The sequence below is a fragment of the Pygocentrus nattereri genome, chromosome 7 (genome assembly GCF_015220715.1).
Source record: "Pygocentrus nattereri isolate fPygNat1 chromosome 7, fPygNat1.pri, whole genome shotgun sequence".
NCBI classification, from domain to species: Eukaryota; Metazoa; Chordata; class Actinopteri; order Characiformes; family Serrasalmidae; genus Pygocentrus; species Pygocentrus nattereri.
The window spans coordinates 14,681,307-14,700,775 of NC_051217.1; the positions used below are offsets into that span (position 1 = coordinate 14,681,307).

Here is a 19,469-nt window from a genome sequence, read left to right on the forward strand (position 1 = left end):
GGTCCATGTTCATGACATATAGTGCAAACAGAGCCCTACCCTAACTTCCAGCAAACGTGAAACAGTGGCTTCAGGTGTGGAGGAGCCAATAGCTGAGATAGAGTGACCACACCGTCTGGGTGGCCCTCCAAAATGGGTTTAGAACCACTGGATCACTGCACTTTAACGATGAAAGCAAAAACAACAACAACAAAAAGAAAAACAGATATGTCAGGTAATATAAATTAAGATGTAAACATGATACATTTAAAAAACGGCACTTGAGCCGTTGACAACAGCACCGCAAGAGCAAACAGATCTGTGTAGCTAACAGATCCTATAGGAAAAAAAAGAAGAGAAGGAACAGATGATGCCCAGAGGTGGACAGTAACTAAGTAAATGTAATGTGTTACTGTACTTAAGTAGTTTTTTCATGTATCTGTACTTTAGTGAAGTATTTCCATTTGGGGCGACTTTTTTCTTTCACTCCACTACATTTCAAAGTCAAATATTTAACTTTTTACTCCACTACATTTTGAGAAGTCTGTCATTCCTTTTGGTTTCTGTGTGTATAAAAACGTAACATGTCAAAGTGAAAGAAGTGTGAAGCAACAACACTAATCAGGGCACAGAGGTCACTTTGTTTTGAGCTTGTTTTGACCTGTTGGTCATACCGACCCAGTGCAGCACACGGGTCAATGTCAGCGCAGCAGCATAACATTTTGGGAGAGTCTGTTCAACGTAAATGATGAACTAACCTAACTTTGTGTAAATAGACCACAATATAGAAATATGTTCACATATGCAGTCGTGATTGACTTGTCTTTTTTTCTAAATTCATAAAAACACTTTTATAGTATGTTTTATAGTAAATTAGTTTTTGCTAGTTTGTTTATGAACAGAGACCTCATTTGTGAATCTGAGTTTAAAGCAAGTTTTTATGAAACTTAAACTTGTAACTAAGTTGCAAATAGATCTTAGCTTTTAACAAACAAGCAAAGTTTCAGTTTATTTTAGAGCCACACGGTTCTACCAAATGGAAATGTTTGCCTTCTGTGTTTTGTGCTTATGATCATTTTAATAGACGTCAGCATCACTAACTAATAACATTCTATTAAAAGACTGGTTTACTTTTACTTTTGATACTTAAGTACATTTGAAGGCAAATACCTTTGTACTTTTACTCAAGTTGAGGTCTAGAGTAAGGACTTCTACTTTTACTGGAGTAATATTTTATCTTGGGTATCTCTACTTTAACTCAAGTACATGATTTGTGTACTTCATCCACCTCTGATGATGCCAGATTTATCTACAAGTATTGTTTAGTAATGTAATAATAATATATGCTTCAATAGTCTTCCAATTTTGTCATTATTCAAAATAGTGTAACTTTGATTAAAAAAAATCATTTTTAAAAAGATAGAAAAAAATGGCTAGGAGCCAGACAAGGGATCTGGCAATATCTGGCATGTTATCATTTTTGTGATCAAATTCATCACAGTACACTTTTATGGATATATTATAGGCATCATAAGGACATCTACAGAACTGAATAACTGCATGTATCATAAAAACACAGACTTAGACCAATTACAGAGAGCCTGTAAACAAACAGTAAACAATACAGTTACTGAATAAACGGAGGAGTAACTGTAACTGATGGCATGTTATTCTCCTCTCCTGTATATTGTTAACTCTTTATTACATGTTACATATCATTTCTTTAAGTCTTTAACTACACTATAAAAGATATTCTTTATACATAGCTGGTATTTTTAGTCTGATTACATCCTTTCCTGTCGCAGTGTGTGTTTCTTTTTTCAGACTCACTTACATCACATGGTGAGGCCTGACTTCAGAAGCTCTATCAAAGTTTGTATACAGTAATTATACAATTATAAGCAATTGCATATTTCTTCACAACTACTTAAAAAAAGATTGAAACATAGTCTGTTAAGGATTACCATTTATTTTTTAGAAAGGAAATCACTTTATATGCTGTCTGTTTTATATAAAATTATAAAATATAATTGTTGCCACCTGGCAACCGTATGCACATATACAATATTATGTAATTATTTTCATATTTTATTTTTAAAACGCATGCATAAAGGACCAATATGCACATTTCTTTCATGCTTTAATGATGAACGTGTCTGTGCTTTATGGCAGTGTGTTAGTTTACTCCAATTGTGTGCACTGCAGATTTCAGTTTAATTGTTAATTGCTTCAACATGGCAACAAATGTTCAGAGCATTTACCCTTAAAATATTTTTCCACATAAAAATACTATTAATTCTGTCATTCTGATTAAAAAAAAAAACATTTTTTTGCAATGTATATCTGATAATTCATGCAGAAAAAAGTACAGCAAAGATAAATTATTCATAATTCATTAAGCAGTCGTTAAGAGTGATCTGATGTAAAATGCTCTATTCTAGAGAAACATATACAGTCAGGATGGTCCACAGCGGTGGAAGCAGACCTTTTTCAACAGGATGATGACTGGGGCATTGTTTTATGATAGTTTTGAGGAAAACCTGGCCTAAAATCTGGGAAAGTGGCATGATGGAGAGCAGGGGCGTCGCCTGGGGTGGGCTTCCGGGGCTTCAGCCCCGAATGATTATCCAGTAGCCCCGAACCTTTTCGCTCAGCTGTACTATTAATGAGGAGGCCAATGCTGCTGTGAGAATAGGAAATCTCTTAACGCCAATCATAGTGCCGCTTCAAAGATAAAGTTCCGCCTTTCAGGAGAAACAGCCAATCAGCTTGCTGGTTTTGCGGGCGCGGAGGAGAGCCCACCCCCACCCCCGTGGGGGAGCGCACATGTGCTCTAGCCATTTTTGGCAGCAGGTTGCAGGTAGCTGACGGTGAAAGAAAATGGATATACGGCGTTTTTTCAAGGAGAAAGGTAACGGTAGTTAACTATGTAAACTGTGATGACATTGTTTGTGGAGCTATCTGATAGCTGGTTAAAAACACACGTCTCCGAATCAAAACACACAGATCAAACCCACCGTGTGCTTAATAAAATGCAGCTTGTCACTAGTCAGCTTCGGAATTAGTTAGCTAACAGACAACAGGAGAGGAGAGCAGAGCAGAGGACAGGAGAACAGAGACCTGGAGAGGAGAGGAGAGGAGAGAACAGGAGAGGAGATGAGAACAGACAACAGGAAAGGAGAGCAGAGGAGAAGAGAACAGACAACAGGAGAGGAGAGCAGAGAACAGGAGAGGAAAGAGGAGAGAACAGGAGAGGAGAACAGAGTAGAACTGGAGAGGAGAGGAGATGGGAGAAGACAATACAAGCAGTATGGAAAACAATGCCTAATAAACACATTATTAATAAAATACACATGTTTTTAGTACGAAGACTAGCAAAATAATGCCAGATGTAGTTTGTTTTAGCACAGTCTTTTGTATTTAAAATATTGTTTCCAGCTTTATTTTAAGCATGCTTTCCTGAATTACTATTTAACAGGGTAGAAGAGAGGGTGGAGAGGGAGGAAACGTGGAGAGACCTGAAATGAACTGAACTGATCAGGACTGGACTGATCTAAAGAAAGAACAGGTTAGGAGAAGAAAGACTGTGCAAAAACATACAGGATGGATAATAAGTAATTCTTAAAGAGTGTTAATTGTGTAGACCCCTTAGCACTAATAATTATTAATATTTCTTTCAATAATTTGTTTCAATGTGTCATAAAAGGTAAAAGAACAATTTAGAAACAAGTGAATTGTTTACATTATTACACAGTTGCATGAAATCCATTGTTTACATACTGTTTTGCATACTTTATTGAGGAATGGATTTACTGATGGAATATACCTGGTCCATGTCCTTTAGTAAAAGCTCACTATCTTTAGGTCACCAACAGTCATTCTGCAGAATTTGTGCACCCTTTGTTAAATTTTAAATCTGTTGAATAAAAAAATATAACTCCATATTATAGTGTTAAACATTATATATCAGGGTACGTATTGTAAAAAAAAAAAAAAAAAAAAAAAAAAAAAAAAATATATATATATATATATATATATATATATATATATATATATATATATATAATTAATTGGGCAGATCTTTACATACCCAGGCAATGCCCCTGATGGAGAGGTAGCCTACGTGAGTGGGTGTTATAAGGCAGAACCGTACCCAAACTTCCTTTTTGAGATTTATCCCTGTTTTATCATTAACAACATTACACATAAAACTTCAAAAGATGTGTGGCTTCACCGGCTGTTTAAGATGGTAAATATTTGTCTTACAGGCCTTGTGACCTCTGGTTCCTATCACCACCACTGTAAAGAAATCTCAGTCTGTATATATAATACAATCAACCGTATCACATCAAGCCACTCCGGATTACTTTTCTTACATGTCTTACATCTGAATGATGTAGACATTTTGAACCATGAGTGGATTTCCTCTTTAATGAAAGCCGGAGGCTGTGATTTTTCGCTATGACCCTTACCCACCCCGCGGAGTGGCTGGGTGGGGTTCGGCTAGCTGGCCACCTGGAGCTACACACAGGAAGCGAGCTCCCTGTTGTTAAACACACACGCATACGGGCATGAAGAGATTTCACCGAGTTTAAGTCGTCAGATCTTTCTTGGACTTGCAGAGACGTTCCGACTATAAAAGACTCTCACTATAAGAGTAACTGTAAGCTATAAGAAGTTCCTAGTCCAGAAGAAGCGTCCCTGCTCCAGCTGCAGCCAGGTAAGTTAAGTTAGCTTGGTTAACACTGTAAGAAAGCGCCGGGTGCCGCTCTGCTAAGCTAACTTAACGTTACAGCTAACCGCCTTCTTATTCAACATGGGTTATAACTAAGTAAGTAAGTAACCAACACGCAGCTTATTAACGTGAACTTGAGAAAATGAATTTTCCACGCCGACCGGCTGGTCAGGGAGGTGTTTCGTGGTTTATTTTCGGGGGAGGTTTGCGTCTGTGTTAATGCTGATGAAGAAGTGGCTTGTAAATCTAACAAATAAGAGAGAGGCAGGTTAGCTGGTGGCTAGCGTTAGCTCGCTGAGTAAGTTATTAGCTAACGGTAATACACAAAACACACAGTTGCTCAGAAACAAGCAGCTCGTCGGATAAACCGGAGAAATGGTACAATTTGTTGCTCGTCGAAAACCGTGTTGTTTAGGTTAACTAGGTGAAATGCAGCCGGACAAACGGACAGAACGCCGCGCTGTTTACACATCATTTCTTGTATGGGCTTCTGGTAACGTTAGTTCTGATAACGAGCTAAAGGCAAATATGACAAATATCCATGATCCATGAATGGAGCGGCAATTCAAACGACTTTGTAGCTTCACTTTTTTGTTGGTCGTCCACACACAGAGAGAGAGAGAGATAGAGAGATAGAGTTAGAGACAGAGACAGAGATGAACGTACACTTGTCCAGACCAAGACTGCATGAGTAGAGGCAAGTCAGAGACGCTCACGTTACAGCGGACTGTCTATGGGCGGCTGACGTGTTCTCACTATTATCGATATGACTAACACAGGGGCCCAACCTGGAAAAATTAAAATGACTAACACTTTTTGTCTGGGATGATTAAACGATGCCTCTTGGCTGAGTATTGACAAGCAAGTCTGAATGATTTAATTCTTTTCAGAATGATTTTTAGCAACCTTAAACGTAAGCAGTAGCAAAGTTCCCTTCACCGCAGCACTGTACACACTTAAAAAACGAAGGTTCTTAAGGGTTTCAGTTGACACTATGGTTCTGTCTAGAGCCACATTTTCTGTATAGAACCGTTTCTTGCTGAAATGGTTCTTCAGATCAATGGAGAATGTGCTGTATATAACATTGTAACAATAGCAGAACCCTGTTTGGTGCCCTGTAGAATCGTTTTTAATGAGATTCTATACAGAACCATATACAGCATAATCATCAAACTGAAGAACCATTTAAGCCTGAAATGGTTCAATATAGAGCATTAGATAGATCTACTGCCTTTACTAAATAACCTTTAAAGAACTGTTTTTGTTAATTGTGTGTGATTTGAAGATGTGTGTACTGTTACTGGACTAAATCTAATTGGATATTACCACAACACATTGACCAGCTTTGAGGCTTTTCCTCAAAGTTTTGTTGGTTTGGTTCACGGTTTGTGGATTCAGAGGTTAAAAGTAATACAAACCCTTTTTTTCTTCTAGGAATAAACAAAAAGTAAAAAATAAGTATTGGTAATGAGAAACAAATATGCGGACACATTGCAGTAATGAGAATCAGAGTTAAAAGAACCACAAAACTTGCTCTACCATGTCTACCACGAACCCCATCTACCCTTATCTGTCCATCAAAGTGTATCTCTGTTGTTTAACCACAGTAAGTGGAGTCTGCTGTCTCGTTGGCATTGGTGGTTTCTGCAGAGGTATTCTGAGTAACTGAATGGACTAGGATGTTTTATTTTTTGTAACCTGAATATGCTTTTATGCTAATAAGCTTTTCACCTTAATATTTTGAAATACAAGTCTTTGACCCAGTGGGCCCATCTTCACACACAAGGCTACGGACCGAGATTGTCCATTTGTGCATGCAGATGGTCGTAATTTCACAGAGAAAGCATTTAAGCAGTCCGTGTTGGCTGCTGCCGTGAGCACTGTGTCGTCCTGAAATACAACAGTTTAATATATTTGACTAGAGCTTTGTTTGTATTTAATTGACAGACAAACCGAAAGGGCTGGACGTTACTCTAACAAGTAGGTGATGATTCCAAGAGATGGAGGGGTCTGTCTTTACATCACCACTACTTAATCAGTGTGTGTAGACAAATACTCCATATTCGCCCCCACATTCTGCTGTTGGGTGTCCGCACACTGTTCTCTTTGGGGAACAATGATGAGTGGATTACTTTGTTTTGTGCATTCTCTTGGAAGCAGTGCAAATAAATAGCAACCGTATTTCGAAACTTATTAAAGCATGAAAAAGAGGTCATATTTTGTGCTGATCTGGCTCATAATGATAGCACTTTTTGCTGATCTCACACAAATTGGGTTATAAACCTAATGACAGATGTACTGTGTAGATTCCGAATCATGTATTAGTCAACCTGAAAGACCTTTTAAAGTATTATTACTGTTGTTTAGCGTAATTCAGTGATGAGATTTTTCCTTTTAGCTTATTTTTGTCAGGATTTTTACATATATGAACATCCTTTCCTCATTCCATCCTACACACTGAATCCTACACATTCAATGAACTGAATACGTTATTGAAGATAATCTTTTTTGAAGTAATATTTATATTCAATGTCATATTGTTAATTGTCATAATTTGGATCTCAAGTAGGTTATAAGTTGCTTTTTCACACGTGAGTAAAATATAAAAGGATACTTATCTCGGGTTCCTAGTGGCACAACTGGGTATTACATATAACCTGTAACCTGTTAAGTGATCCTCTTAGACTGAGCATGAAGACCGCAGTCTAAACATCATACATTATCTGGCTTTTTGTTCACTTTCCCCCTCTTTCCCCCACTTTCCATTTGTTATAACCTGGACTCTGTGCTTTATCAGAAGTTTGATCACTTCTCTGGTTTTGTGGAATGACAGTCAGAATTAGTTCCAGAGAATGAACAGTCCCACAACACGGATTATAAGCTGCTCCCACCATAGACTGCTAAGAGAAAGAGATAAACAGCAAAGCAGGCTGTTAACAGGATTTAAAAAAGGAATCCTCTTTTGGTGGCGAGTCTGGACTTGAGTGGGTGGGAAAGGCAGAGGTAAGGTAGATGACCCTACATCCCTGGCTAGGTTTTGATTCATTAAAGGGGAATTCCACCATTTTTCAACACTTCTGCATAATTCAGTTGTTGAGATGAAAAAATAGTCGTTTCAGGCGAAATAGTTAATTGTAGAGAAACTTACAGACTCAGATTTCTTTACAGTGGAGCTAATAGGAACCGGGTATCATCTCCAGCACACATCTTATTTACCATTCCATGATTAGCGAGGTTACATATGTCTACTGAGGTTTTATATGTAATTGTAAAATAGTGGTACATCTGAAAATGTGAAACTTTCTTTGCGTACTTTTTTGCCTCACAGCAACCTGCATGCAGTATCTCTCTTCGATGAATTTGTTTTAAAATGACATTTTAGGGCAGAACCTTAAATTATTGTAAATCACTCTCTCTGACATAAAGTTTCTGTAGTTCAAACGTCTGGTTTCCTATCACCACTACTGTTTATTTGCATGCAGTGTGTACTCATTTTGCCCCCCCGTGTATATTTGTGAACATAACACAGCACAGTTTAATAAAAGGTGGGTTGTAGTGTGTCATCTTTAATTTGACCAAGAAAATGTAATTAATTTAGTAAGAAACAGTGAAATTGTGAATGTCACACAAACCTCATTAGTTCAGTCGATATGTACAGGCATGGTGTCACACACTATCTGAAATATAGGAATTTAATTGCATTTGTCATAAAGAAAACCTCTTTATTGTTGAATATCAAAAATGAGTTATTCATCATCATCATCATTTCCTCCATTGAAAAAGAACAATTAACTCTTTTATAGCAATAGACTCAAGTCAGTTATGTTGTAACTAAAACCCTCCTTCCTTTCCCTCAGAATGGGGGCATACCAAGAAAAGAAGACGACATGTGGGACTGTTTGCATGAAATACCTTCTCTTTACTTTTAACTTCCTGTTCTGGGTAAGCCAGTCTAATTTGACTTGTATGATGTGTTTGTTTCCCCCTCCCATGTATGTTATTTAGAGACTGTAACAGGGTTGCATGTTACTTAACAGTTAATGTTATTTGCTTGAAACGACCTCTATAATGGAAATTTTGCCTCACTTTTTTAAAATAAGACTTTGATGTAGTTTGCTAACATTCAACATTGTTACTTTCAAAATGTAATGCAAACAGCACTTTTAGAATTTTTGTGATGTCATCATCAAATTTTGTGAAGCCATGTCCTTTTTGTCAAGTTTTAACAGTTTACAACAAGAAAAATATAAAAATAATATAACACACAATATCATTAATGCCAAGCACCATTCTTGTCCTGTGTGGCTGTCTTTATGACCTGAAACTTTAAAGGAATTTTTTGTTAATGAGATATCACTGTTAAAATAATGCTAATTTTGTATAGTGATATAAGCTCCATCATCGAGTATTTTTCAGATATGTTGGAAACCTCACATTTGGTTTACATATTTGCCTATAAAGCTCACAGCAGTTTAGCCCCACCCATTTTCTGTTGAAATTATAAGGAGTGCATGATATTGGTCATTTTAAACTCTTTAAATTCACCTCTTTTCTCAGCTGGCAGGAGGTGCTGTGATGGCTGTGGGGATATGGACAGTAGCAGCAAAGAGTGACTACATCAGCCTGCTGTCCTCCAGGATCTATGCTGTGTCTGCCTATATCCTCATTCTGGCAGGGGTTATTGTCATGGTCACAGGAGTTCTAGGTTGCTGTGCCACTTTCAAGGAGCAGAGACGACTTCTGAGAGTGGTGAGATGAAATATATGCATTTGAACATCTACTCACATGGCAGTGTCCTTCCAGCAGTGTGGCAGGATGGTACACCAGAGCTCTTCAAATCTGGGCTGTGAATCCAGTTTCCAGTTTTGAATTAGTAATCACTGTTAGGTAACTGACCGACTGGTGAAACTTACTGATTAATTGGCCACCTGCTGTCATACCTGCCAGTGAATGCAAAATGCAATACTAGAAAGGAGGAGGATTGAACTACTCCTGCTATATCCAAAGCACCTCTAGGCAAAGTATCCCTTTCAGGGCTGTCAAAATAAACTTTGATATTCAAATGTTTATCAAATCCTTTGAAACAATGCACATTCAGATGTTTTAAGTCTCTACTGTGGTTCCCAGTATGTTCCAGGCCACTTGGCGTTTTCACAAACAACAGCTACAAAAGTGCAGAAAACATGACATTGCTGACCTTAAACAAACAAAACAAATGAAATGTTTGGGGATATTTACAAATATCCAACTTCATTTTAACACCTTGGTCTTTCTGAAGGAAACAATGTACTGAATAGTGCTAATGGGTAGAAATATCTCACACAAGATAACTGAACAATTAGCTTTAGATGGCTCTTTTTATGACAGGCCGTCACTCCAAATCTCCATTGCATTGTGTGATATGTACAACCCCAGTTCCAATGAAGTTGGGACGTTGTGTAAAACATAAATAAAAACAATACAATGATTTGCAAATCCTTTTCAACCTATATTCAATTGAATACACTACAAACACAAGACATTTAATGTTCAAAGGGTTAAACTTTATTGTTTTTGGCAAATATTCACTAATTTTGAATTTGATGCCTGCAATACGTTCCAAAGAAGTTGGGGCAGGGGCGTGTTTACCACTGTGTTACATCACCTTTCCTTTTAACAACACTCAATAAGCGTTTGGGAACTGAGGACACGAATTGTTGAAGCTTTGTAGGTGGAATTCTTTCCCATTCCTGCTTGATGTACAACTTCAGTTGCTCAACAGTCCGGGGTCTCTGTTGTCATGTTTTGTGCTTCATAATGCGCAACACATTTTCAATGGGAGACAGGTCTGGACTGCAGGCAGGCCAGTCTAGTACCTGCACTATGAAGCCACGCTGTTGTAACACGTGCAGAATGTGGCTTGGCATTGTCTTGCAGGGAAGTCCCTGAAAAAGACGTTGCTTGGATGGCAGCAGATGTTGCTCCAAAACCTGTATGTACTGTATGTCCTGAGCCCATGTGGTAATATCCGTTACAGAATGATGTCAGTTTTTAATGCAGTGCCGCCTGAGGGATCGAAAGTCACGGGCATTCAGTCTTGGTTTTCTGCCTTGCTGCATACTTGCAGAGATTTCTCCAGATTCTCTGAATCTTTTGATGATATTATGGACTGTAGATGATGAAATCCCTAAATTCCTTGCAATTGCACGTTAAGAAACGTTGTTCTTAAACTGTTGGACTATTTGCTCACGCAGGTACTCACAAAGTGGTGAACCTCGCCCCATCCTTGTTTGGGAACGCCTGAGCCTTTCAGGGATGCTCCCTTTATACGCAATCATGACACCTGTTTCCAATTAACCTGTTCACCTGTGGAATGTTCCAAACAGGTGTTTTTTGAGCATTCCTCACCTTTCCCAGTCTTTTGTTGCCCCTGTCCCAACTTCTTTGGAACGTGTTGCAGGCATCAAATTCAAAATGAGTGAATATTTGCAAAAAACAATAAAGTTTAACCCTTTGAACATTAAATATCTTGTCTTTTTAGTGTATTCAGTTGAATATAGGCTGAAAAGGATTTGCAAATCATCGTATTCTGTTTTTATTTATGTTCACATCGTCCCAACTTCATTGGAATTGGTGTAATATAATCATGTAATATTTAAGTTAGTCCTGGAAGCTGCTAGTTTGGCTAAACGGCTAAGCAGCTACACCACTACTGCAGCCTCCTGCACCAGTGGCTACAGACTTTTACTTTTACTACAACTGGTGTACCAGTGGCTGTATAACACACTTGCGTAATGCATGCTAAGTATTGTAATATGATAAATAATATATTAAATGCCTGTTTTGAGCTTTAACATCCTCTTGGTTATCACTAGCCATTGACCAATATATCCTACTCCAACTGCTTTCATGATTCTAATTATCACTTTCAAAAGATTCACGCACACTGATGGAAATCTCTTTCCTGTCTGCTTGCGGTGTATATTGCATAAAAGCAGTTCTGTTAATAAAATGTAGAATAGGCAATACCTGATGGAAGATGGAGGAATGTGTTCATTTTTTCTGGGTTACTCCCCTGAAATTAGAGCAGTCCACAGCACAAGGACCCTTTGTTTTTGTGCAGAGACCGCTGCATATTTGTGTGCCATGTTGAAAGACTAGGCAGAATTGGAAGGTGAGATGAGAAAGGGGTGGGCACAGTGTGAATCTGCAGAAGAACGAGGATGAATAGATAAACTGAGTGCAGAAAAAATGCAAAATATGTATGCATCAGGTTTTAAATGTGGATGTGTAGCTTTTGTGTGGACATTATGATGATGTTTTATCATTATAGTGATAAATTACATCAAAGTACTTTTCTGAGTATATTGTAGATATTGTCAATACGAAAAGAACACTGACCAACTGCATGTTTCATTACAAACTTCACTGAGTGCTGAGCAGTACATAAACGTTGAAAAAATAACCATTGTATTCATAGTTTGATTTTAGTTTTATTTATTTTTTATTATTTAGTGCAGAAGCATGTCAGACACTGCAGTAATACAGCATTTCAATATGATATTGTAATCACAATACACAATCACATCATCCTAATGATTGAAAAATCAGAGATGTTTTTTCACATTTTACTCTTTTCTGGTGTTTTAATTTTAATACTATAAAGTAAGGAGAGCTGTGCACTCACAACAATTGGCTCACGAGCTGCTGAATGCTATTGTTGTGTTGGCTACAATTCAAAACATTTGCATGAATTAGGACATTTCATGTAAATCCTAAACAACGTACTGATAAGCATGCGCTTGATTTTATGCACTGAAGCTGATTTATTATTTGTGCTCAGATCTGTACTTGTTTCATGAATAAGATGCAGTGTGGTTTGTATGTCATTAAAGGCAGACAGTTCTGGCCTTTTTTTTACTTTGTTGATTAAGGGCCACTGAAACAGTTCTATTTATGAACTTTTATCTATACTTTTTAGAATCATATTTAGCATTTGAACAAAATATTAAAATCTAATAGAATCTTAACATAGGGTTTGAAAATTGCATTGAACCTGAACATATGTGCACCGTTACCCACCTGTAAGCTGTGTGCATGATGCGCACATTAACATTTGATCACAAGGCACGTATTTAGGCGCTCCTTTTTGTGCTGTATTTATAAATATATCTGTATCGTATTAAATTGAATTCTTCATTTTCTATACTGTTACATCTCTATTCTGTATTAATACATATGCATTATGTTTGTTGTTAAAATAGGCATGGCTTTTTGGATGCTTTTCTTTTGGTGGGTTGAGGTTTTTCTGTAAGTGAGCTGGCAGAGCAGGGAGGGAAGTGCAAAAGAGCAGGTCCAGGCAGGCTCAAGTATGTGTTCCCCCATCCCTGCATAGATGATTTGCCTAGCTCAAACACATCAGCTTGCTTTTCAGACAGAGGGAGAGAAATTAGTGCACTGTTGAGTCCTGTGGTTTACACCAGTGAAGACTTGACGCAGTGTGCTAGTTACTAAACAGCTAAAGTTAATTATGTGGAAGTATATGTTTGTTCTAATGGTTGTTCAGCCTTACTCATGAAACATCAAGCCTTAAAATGCAAGTAAAATTGCTCATTAAAGCATATAAAATGATTACCACTTCTTTGCTAAATCAGTTGAACTGATATTCATAATGAATCTCAGCCTTCCATAAATCTTCAAAACTTACTTTTGGATTATAAACAGCTTTTGTACTATAAAGGCAGGCTTTGTTAAAAACAAATGGTTCAAATAGTGTTTGGTGATCTATGGGTGGTCTGTGATATTAATAGATAACAGAAAATATATTCAGTACATGCGATCATGTATAATAGCTGCATTCCTGTTGGCAGTATAAATACACTATGTACATATCCTAAGCTAGGATAAACTCTTAATGTCAGGATTTTTGGGACAGTTAAAACTAAATATTCTGAGCCTTATATGAGGACCATTCTTTTGTTCTGCAAGTGCACTGATTACACAAACTTGTAATGGGTAACTCAGATCAGATGACTTAGGGTGGTGGATTTCCTCAGACTGAAATGCCTCTCCATTCCTTAACACCTTATATGGACACAGCCCACCAGCTGGCCCAAAGTTTTATTACACACTTTTGTAACCTAAGAATAGTTCCACCAATTTGACGTGAAGTCCCTGTAGTTACTGAATAATAAGCCTTGGATTTTAAGCGGTTACATGATTTTTCTACAGGTATTTACTATATTTTCTGTCTACAAAATAACAGGCTTTGTTTATTTACAGGTGTTTCCCTATTGAAAACACTTGTCACATTGCCTGAAAGTCAAAGCATTGAAGTTAGCAATTATGTCTTATGACAAGCTGAAAAGTTTGCATCCTCTTAGACTGATTGACGAAACTATTTCAGGAAAGCAAGCTGACTTTTACATATTTTATGTGATCAATAAAGAGTGAATTAAAAAAAGGATCAGAAAAGCAACTTTCAGAACACCTAAAACAGATAATTGTGACCTTTCACGGAGCTGCTGAAGGGTAAAAGATAGGTAGGTAGAAGGTACCATTACCAACAGAGTAAAGACATTGATCAAGCAATGGAAGAAGCACAGACACAAGGATGTTTTCAAGGACCATGAAAAAAAACTGCAAAGAATTGTTGGATACATTTGCAGAAAACCAAAACAAACACTGGAAAACCTCAAAAAAGTCCACATTGCTATCGTCAAGGGCACCCAGTCTTCAGACTTCAGAATAAAGTCTGTGCATTGATCTGATACAGACACTGCATGACAGACTGATACAGAAATGATGCACGAGGAAAGGGTGGACAAAGATTACAGCTGAGAGGATAGAAAAGCTTAGTTGGTACCCAAGGTTGGAGTTTGAAGGGAATTTTCACTGAAAATTGTACAAAAATTCACACATTCAGAAAGGAGTATGCAAACTTGTAGGGAAATATTTTTTATTTCTTTGTCATTCAATAATAGAAATTCTTCTTCTTTTTTTTTGGTTCTTGGCCCTTTTTTTGAGTTGTTAAAATGAAGAAACTATTTAAGAAATAACTTAAACCTTAAATGTTTAAATATTTCCTTGTCATTGTTTGTCCAATGTCAAAGAAAGGGGGTGCATTCACAGCCAGCTGTATTGTATGTCTGTCTTATGCAACTAATACAGATAATGAGAACTAATACTGAGAAACAACTAATAATGAGAAATAATGAAAAAGGTTTTTGTAAAAAATGTAGATACTCTGCTCTGCTTGGAGCTCTGAACCTGATATTCCTCTATATGATAGAATATTTGGAAAATTTCAGTTGAACATTAGTGTTTTTATTCACGTTTTGTGCCAATACACTTTTTCTTTTTGCGCACTCTTTCAGTATTTTGTCCTCCTGCTGTGTATTTTTCTGCTGGAGATCCTGGCTGGTGTCTTGGCCTATATCTACTATCAGCAGGTAATATTTGCTCTGCTGTTTAAAAAAAGCAGCAGGTGCTTGCTTTTCTGTCTTTGTGCTGCCGCGCCCATTTTCATCTCTCTTTAATCTCACCATGTTGACTGATGATATCTGTTCAGGGTTAAAATAAATTGTTTTAGTTACGAGTCTTTCCTGCTTTGCTGCTATGGCATTAGGCTTATATGCTAGTGCTTGTAGCCTCTGTCTTTTTGTTGTGTTTGTTATGACTGAACATGGTGTAAACTTCACATCTGTTCCAGCTGAACGAGGAGTTGAAGAATAATCTGAAAGAGACTATGGTGCAGAAGTATCGCCAGGCTGACCAGGACCATGTCACCAAGGCTGTGGATAAATTACAGCAAGAGGTAAAAACTTTGTGTTTTTAATGTGCAGTTCGTGAACATGAGCCATGTGTGTTTGTGTAAATGGAATAGCCAAAAATTAGCTGTAATTCTTTTAGGATTTTTTGTATATATTTCTTGCTCTCACTTTGCCTCTTTCTCTCTGTCAGTTTAAGTGCTGTGGCAGTAAGAACTCCTCAGACTGGACAGAGAGTGTTTGGATCCACTCTGGAGATGCCCAAGGAAGGACAGTTCCAGACAGCTGCTGTAAGACCCAAACAGAACTCTGTGGCAAAAGAGATCACCCATCTAACATTTACAAAGTAGAGGTGAGTGTTTCACAGCCTGGTGTGATGAATACAGGACATTGCATGCCTTATCAGTTTAAAGCTTTATCAGTTGTGTACACCCTTAAAAACCAAAATACCAGATGAAACTGAAAATGGTTCTTTTTGTTCCCTAAATATTTCAATTAAAGATTATTTTGAAAGAACCACTTTTAAGTGAGACTTCAGTGTAAAGTAGCTTTTTAAAGTTTAAAGAGTCAAGAAGAATCTTTCAAGGACTTTTATTTATGAGTATATTAAGACTTTGGCAATGTAATATTTAAGGTTTAATATTAAACATTTTTTGGGATAGAAACCTGTCAGTTTGTCTAGGAATATCTGCATGAGATTAAAAGTGTACTGTCTTTACAGTAAAACTGTGCATGTCATTGAGGCTTTGTCCAGTAGGGGTCAGCAGCAGAGCTTGTAAGCCACTTGTAGACTGGAGCTACAAGCTTGCTGGTGATTTATCTCAATTCAGTTGTCCATTTTTCTTTTTCTTACTGATCACTACCCTGTTGGTGACAATGCATTTATGTGTGGTTGTGTAGTTTTGTGGAGAGGATTTATTGTGGGAAAAGGAGGAACATTTGGTTTTACTCTCTGATTTCTTAACAGGGTGGCTGCATCACTAAGCTGGAGATGTTCATTATGGAACACCTAAAGATTATAGGTGCTGTGGGTGTGGGAATTGCCTCTGTGCAGGTGAGACATGCAGACATTTTTCACTGTTTCTGATGTCTTCTCTTAAGGCATCTCTGAAAACATTGTGACATGGCATAATACTGAGAAGTCCACACTTCATTTATTTAATTCCCATTCAAAATGGCTATTAAATACAAGTTATTCATATTTTAGGAGAGATTTCTGTGGAGACTGGATACAAGATAAACCACTTGATTAAGGAAGGAGAAAATCAATGGAATATGTGGGAGGGGAAAAAACAGGAGTTTTCAAAACTGGAGCTTTTTATTTAAGGATATAGAGAAAATGGAACCTGTAACAGCGGTGCTAGACCTAATAGACCTCCAAAACTATAACCATCAGGTCAACAGTACTTAAAGCTTTTCATCTTTGAGAACAAAATCAAGCTCCACTGTTGCTTCAGATCAGAAAAAAATCCACAGCTGTTTCTGCCTACCTGTCCACTAGAGGTGGGTTATATCATGATATTTTATCGCTATCATGATAACTTCTGTCATGCTTTTCTGAGCATTTTGTGGCTGCATCAGCACTGAAAGAGCACACACCAAGTGCATGTATCACCAAAAAGAGAAGATAGTCATGTTTAACTGTATTTAGTGTAGCACAGCATGTAAAATCAACAACTTTGATCATGAGCAGAAAACCATCCCTGCAAAGTTCTTTGGAATCCTGAAAGTATCCTGAAAGGAGAACACATTAAATTTTGAAGAAAAAAAAGAAAAACCATCAATTAAATTGAGTTGCTTTTAATAGCCATTTTGGCTGTAAATAAAATATAGTAAGGATGGTCTCATATTGCTGTATATTTCCATAAAGCCTGCACCTCCTAGGGAACTTTTCTACCCCCCAAACCTATAACCCACTTTCTTTTTCCCTTTCAGATCATTGGCATGATTTTCACATGCTGTCTCTACAGGAGTCTGAAATCAGAGCCATATTGAATTGTCAGCGTTGAGCTGTAGCCTCAGAAGCCTCAAACCTGACATTACTTCAAGCCATTTCCAGAAGGGGCTATTAAGAGATTGTGGTGAGGACAGAGGCTGGTACTGATGATCCATTGTGTCTCTATTGTCTATACTTATCGTATCAAGTTGGGAACAAATGTGCCTATTATGAAGTGAATTGTTATGCGCTAGGAACCTCTTGGAGTAGAGAATGAATGCACTTGAAATTCTTTTAATTGCCTTTAATAACAGCCTTTGCCTCAGTGGTTCTCTTAGTAACCAATATTTAATCTAGAAATGTACTGCATTCTGTAGCATGTACCACATACTGTAGCTCATTTGACTGCCTTTTTGAACAACTCCAGATGACTTATTTGGGGTTATGACTGATGCATATTTTATATATGATGCCATTCTTTTATTGTTTTGTATTATTTTTATTTTTTTATTCCAGATTGTTTTTTTTTTGTATTTCCAGATACAAATTAAATGCAGTCCTCAGCTAAAGTGACAGTGTGTTGTAGTCCAAGATCAAGCTTATCTAGTTTTCCTGTTTTCATTTCCTGTTAAATCAAGAATTAACAAGTCTCCCCTATGATGATATTTAGTTTAGAAGAGTAAGGTTATAAGGTAAATTAAATTAGCTTTAAGTCACTGCTTTGTTCTGCCTGTCTGTCTTTTCATTACAGTAATAACATTAAAAATACAACCATTTTATGGCCTTTTTTGTGTTGCTATCAAAAATGAACTATTTCCAACGTTAAAAATGCTTAGAAATAGCCTTGGGACAGTTCTATCATTTTTTTAAAAAGTCTTCAACTCCTTGAGACCACTGGTTCCAAAACGAACTTCGTCATATTCTTCATTTACATTTGTATTTCATAAGCTGCGTTCAAAAGGTCGGGTCAAATGAGAGCTGGAACTGTCTTCTTTCCAGTCAAATTGAAAGGTAATGTAATTTTAAACCCTTATAATAAAAGAAGCTGAACTTTATTGAAGTTTATTGTCAACTGAAAGTCTACATTTTTCCACAAATCTAGACTGTACACTCTAAAAAGATGGCATCTCTGCAGTGATCTACTCTGCAAAAATTTACGTTTATTTCATGCAGTTACGGAATATTTTGCCATAAGATTTGGTCAAGTAAATTTAGATGGGAAAAACTAAATTATTGTGTTATGGAGGTTTTACCATATTCAAAAATATTCAGGTCCAACTGCACAATCGCAGGTTTAACCATCTTTTTGTAAATACTAATAAACTAAAGTGTTGGGACACTAATCCACATGCGCACCCATGCCATGTGCAAGCCAGAGATTACCAGTGATGCTTTTGGAAAGCCAACGGCCCAGCACATTTTAGTCAAGCTACCTATTACGTTTCCAGTTTTAACAAGCCCTCATCTACTTGTTGCCATTCATTTCCCCTCATGGGAATGCACAACGTTATCTTAAGGCACATGTCAGGCTCTAGTCCTTAAGGGCCAAAATACTGCAGCCTTCAGCACACTGCCTCATTAAACACACTTGATTGAGCTCCTCAGCGAATTAGCAAGGCCTTCATGAACTGCATTCGGAGCATTAGATAAATGCTAATCTCCGCAGCACTTTGGCCTGGAAGGTCCCCAGTTTGACATGCCTGTCTTAAGGGCTGCTCCAGTAGTACATTATCTTTAGTGAAATTTATTAATGAGCCCCCACAGGAATGAGGGATTGATTGATTGAGCAGAAGAACTTGGCCAGAAATCAATGTGAGCTGACACACCTAAAAAAAGGCTGACAGAGCTGTTTATGGCAGTAAACATCTTAAAAATGCTTAATATTTTAAAACTATAACATTTGATTTGCTAGGCTTCAGGTTTCAAAGTGCTCCATCTGTTACACATGACCGCCATTACCACCGTATCACTTTACTCTGCTAGCATGTTAGTTAGCAAGTTAGCTAAAGGCTACACAACCCAACAACAAGAACAAAGAATAAAGGCAAAACACCAAGGTTTTACGACAAAG

General features: G+C 37.3%; 1 protein-coding gene across 2 annotated transcripts; it reads left to right on the plus strand.

Moving 5' to 3' along the window:
- Nucleotides 1–3,499: 3,499 nt before the first annotated feature.
- On the plus strand, nucleotides 3,500–18,180 carry cd151l (CD151 antigen, like). Of its 2 annotated transcripts, none has more exons than XM_037539805.1 (8): nucleotides 3,500–3,547; nucleotides 8,572–8,656; nucleotides 9,272–9,463; nucleotides 15,070–15,144; nucleotides 15,405–15,509; nucleotides 15,656–15,814; nucleotides 16,430–16,516; nucleotides 17,398–18,180. In XM_037539805.1, the coding sequence occupies exons 2-8, from the start codon at nucleotides 8,573–8,575 to the stop codon at nucleotides 17,455–17,457; spliced, it is 762 nt and encodes a 253-aa protein (XP_037395702.1). In that variant the 5' UTR covers nucleotides 3,500–3,547; nucleotide 8,572; the 3' UTR covers nucleotides 17,458–18,180. The 2 variants fall into 2 exon arrangements, with proteins under 2 accessions (XP_037395702.1, XP_037395701.1); XM_037539804.1 differs by lacking the exon at nucleotides 3,500–3,547 and adding an exon at nucleotides 4,468–4,699.
- The last annotated feature ends 1,289 nt before the right edge of the window (nucleotides 18,181–19,469 follow it).